The sequence below is a fragment of the Ammodytes marinus genome (genome assembly GCF_949987685.1).
Source record: "Ammodytes marinus genome assembly, chromosome: 14".
In the NCBI taxonomy this organism is placed as follows: domain Eukaryota; kingdom Metazoa; phylum Chordata; class Actinopteri; order Uranoscopiformes; family Ammodytidae; genus Ammodytes; species Ammodytes marinus.
The window spans coordinates 3,239,093-3,241,592 of record NC_137218.1 but is presented as its reverse complement, the minus strand read 5'-3'; the positions used below and the strand labels follow the sequence as shown (position 1 = coordinate 3,241,592).

The following is a 2,500-nucleotide window of genomic DNA, read 5'->3' as shown; positions in this document are numbered from 1 at the left end:
CCAACGTCTCCCTGTCAATATACACACAAATCTGTTAAAAAAGTACATTTAAAAAACACAAACACAGACAAAACTATGATGGTGTATTAACGCTGGTACAGATGATCGATGAACAATTTAAAAGGATTGAACAATTTTATTTTTAGACTTTTTTCAAATAATAATCAACTTTAATAAGAACAATACCCTTTACTTCACTTTTTTGAATTTGAATTAAGTTTATGAAGTAACTTTATTTGCATTCATTTGATTCCCAGTCAAGATACACTGGTTGGTAAGAATCGCTTTACAATTAAACGATTAACTTATGATATTCAACAATTAATCGTGATTAAAAAAAAAATAATTGTTACAGCCCTAGAAATAACCAAAACAAATTCTAACTTTGGCATTTAATTATAAATATTTGTCCCACCTGAGTGAACCCCAGTTTGATGCGTCGTTGTTTGAAGGCTTTGGCAAACTGCTCGAGCTCCTCCAGGTCGCTGGGTTCGTCCTGGCAGACAGACAGGTGCTTGTCCTGTGAGGGGACAGACAGGTGCTTCATCTGGAGGTGAGACAGGTCCATGTGCTGATCCATAGACCCACCAGACAGACCAGACCGACTCATCGCCTACAATACATATATATTCAAAGTGTTTATTGTCACATTGCACAATAAGAAACTTGTTCTCAGTCGTACAATGAAATTCTTCCTTTGTTTTCCACAGACTGAATGCCAAGAAATAAACATGAAAATATGCAATATACAAGTAAAATAGAAAAAAACAGCAACAATACAGTTCATAGCAGGGGAAAATAATGTAATAAAGTTTTTTTTTAGTGTAGCACAAAGGTAACTTTAATGTATTCAAAAGATCATTGGTGTTAAACCTATAATAGTCTTTTTTTTAAAGCTTTCTTAAAAAAGCTGTCTTGAAAAACTTTTTTAGGAAGGTTAGAAGTACCCGGGTGTCTAATACATCATTTTTTGTGTTGAAAAGTGCATCCTATTTGGGCGATTCTGACCATTGTTCACCTGAAGTGACGTCACATCGACGGAGCCTCCATATGAAAACAAACGGGGATGCGACGGATATAAAATCAAGAGGCAAGATCAAGGCGCAATGTTACGATGAACTAAATAAGTAAAAGTATGTCCCAAGTGTATGCATACTGCATCCTAACTAGATTATTGTTATGGTCAGATGTAGTATGTAGAATAGAAGAAAGAGTATGAGATTTGGAACGCAGGGTCAGAGTCTCTATTTACCATGGACTGTATATAACCATACTAAATTTGGCCACAGGAATTGGGACATCCTGAATCTTTTTTCTACCATACTAACTAAATAGTAGATAGTATGGGTATTGGGTCACAGGGTCAGTGTCTGTATTTACCATGGACTGTATATAACCATACTAAATCTGTCCATCTTTTTTCTACCATACTAAATAGGGGACTGGAACACAGGGATAGTGTCTGTATTTACCATAGACTGTATATAGAAGATGATTTAGTGGTTACCTGTGGAGTGAGGGCCCGTTTACAGAGCCTAGGCTGTGTATTAACACTGGACTGTATTTACCTGTGGAGTGAGGGCCCGTTTACAGAGCCTAGGCTGTGTATTAACACTAGTAGCGACTGTATTTACCTGTGGAGTGAGGGCCCGTTTACAGAGCCTAGGCTGTGTATTAACACTAGTAGCGGCTGTATTTACCTGTGGAGTGAGGGCCAGGCCTGGTTGGTGCTGCAGCAAACTGGTTTGACTCTGACTGGGGAGGGAGAAACTCTGCTGCAGGAGGGCTGCAAGGAGGAGGCAAGATATTATTATTATTATTAATTTTTATTAAAAAAAAACAAATCTTGGCATTTTCAAGCTTTATTAGATAGTACAGAGTTGGGGAGACAGAGAGAGAGAGAGAGAGGGGGGATGACCTGCAGTAAAGGTCCACGGGTCGGATTCGAACCCGCGACCACTGCAACAAAGGCCGGAGCCAATATGGTACACACTCTATCCACTACTATAAGACTTTTTTAGCTTAGACTAGTTAATAAGTGAAAGGAATCCGACTGATATCATACACACACACACACACACACACACACACACACACACCTTGGTGGCTGGCGGGGTTTTGCGACAGCAGGAATGGAGACTGAGCGGAGAGGTGTGACGGAGGCATCAGGACCAACTGCTGCATCGAATGGAGGGACGTCAACTCCTGGAACAACAACACACACAAACAACAAACTGATATAAGTACACACTCTACATTGATTTCTTCCTGCTTTATCCACTTAAAGACCTACTTCACCGGTGGAAATATGAAGGTGTATTGAACTCTGAGATCCTATGTAGTATAAATGTGCAACATTTTTAGAAATCGGTTCATCCTAGCCTGAGAAAAGGCAGAAAGAGTGTTTTATGGTCTCACTGTCTAACCCGAACATTTGACCATGCGTGACATCACACATGGTAAAATGTAGGGTTAGATAGTGAGACCATAAAACACTCTA

The 2,500-nt window shown here is 39.4% G+C and overlaps 1 protein-coding gene across 1 annotated transcript in view; it reads right to left on the bottom strand.

Moving 5' to 3' along the window:
• Positions 1 to 2,500, bottom strand: part of pou2f3 (POU class 2 homeobox 3) — a 17,269-nt gene that overhangs the window by 4,323 nt on the left and 10,446 nt on the right. Inside the window, exons 4-7 of the mRNA XM_080041582.1 lie at positions 2,100 to 2,205; positions 1,701 to 1,786; positions 416 to 613; positions 1 to 11 (exon numbers count right to left, since the gene is read on the bottom strand). The exon at positions 1 to 11 is cut by the window's left edge and continues 131 nt beyond it. Of these exons, the coding sequence (XP_079897708.1) occupies positions 1 to 11; positions 416 to 613; positions 1,701 to 1,786; positions 2,100 to 2,205 (401 nt within the window). The remainder of the gene's footprint in view (positions 12 to 415; positions 614 to 1,700; positions 1,787 to 2,099; positions 2,206 to 2,500) is intronic.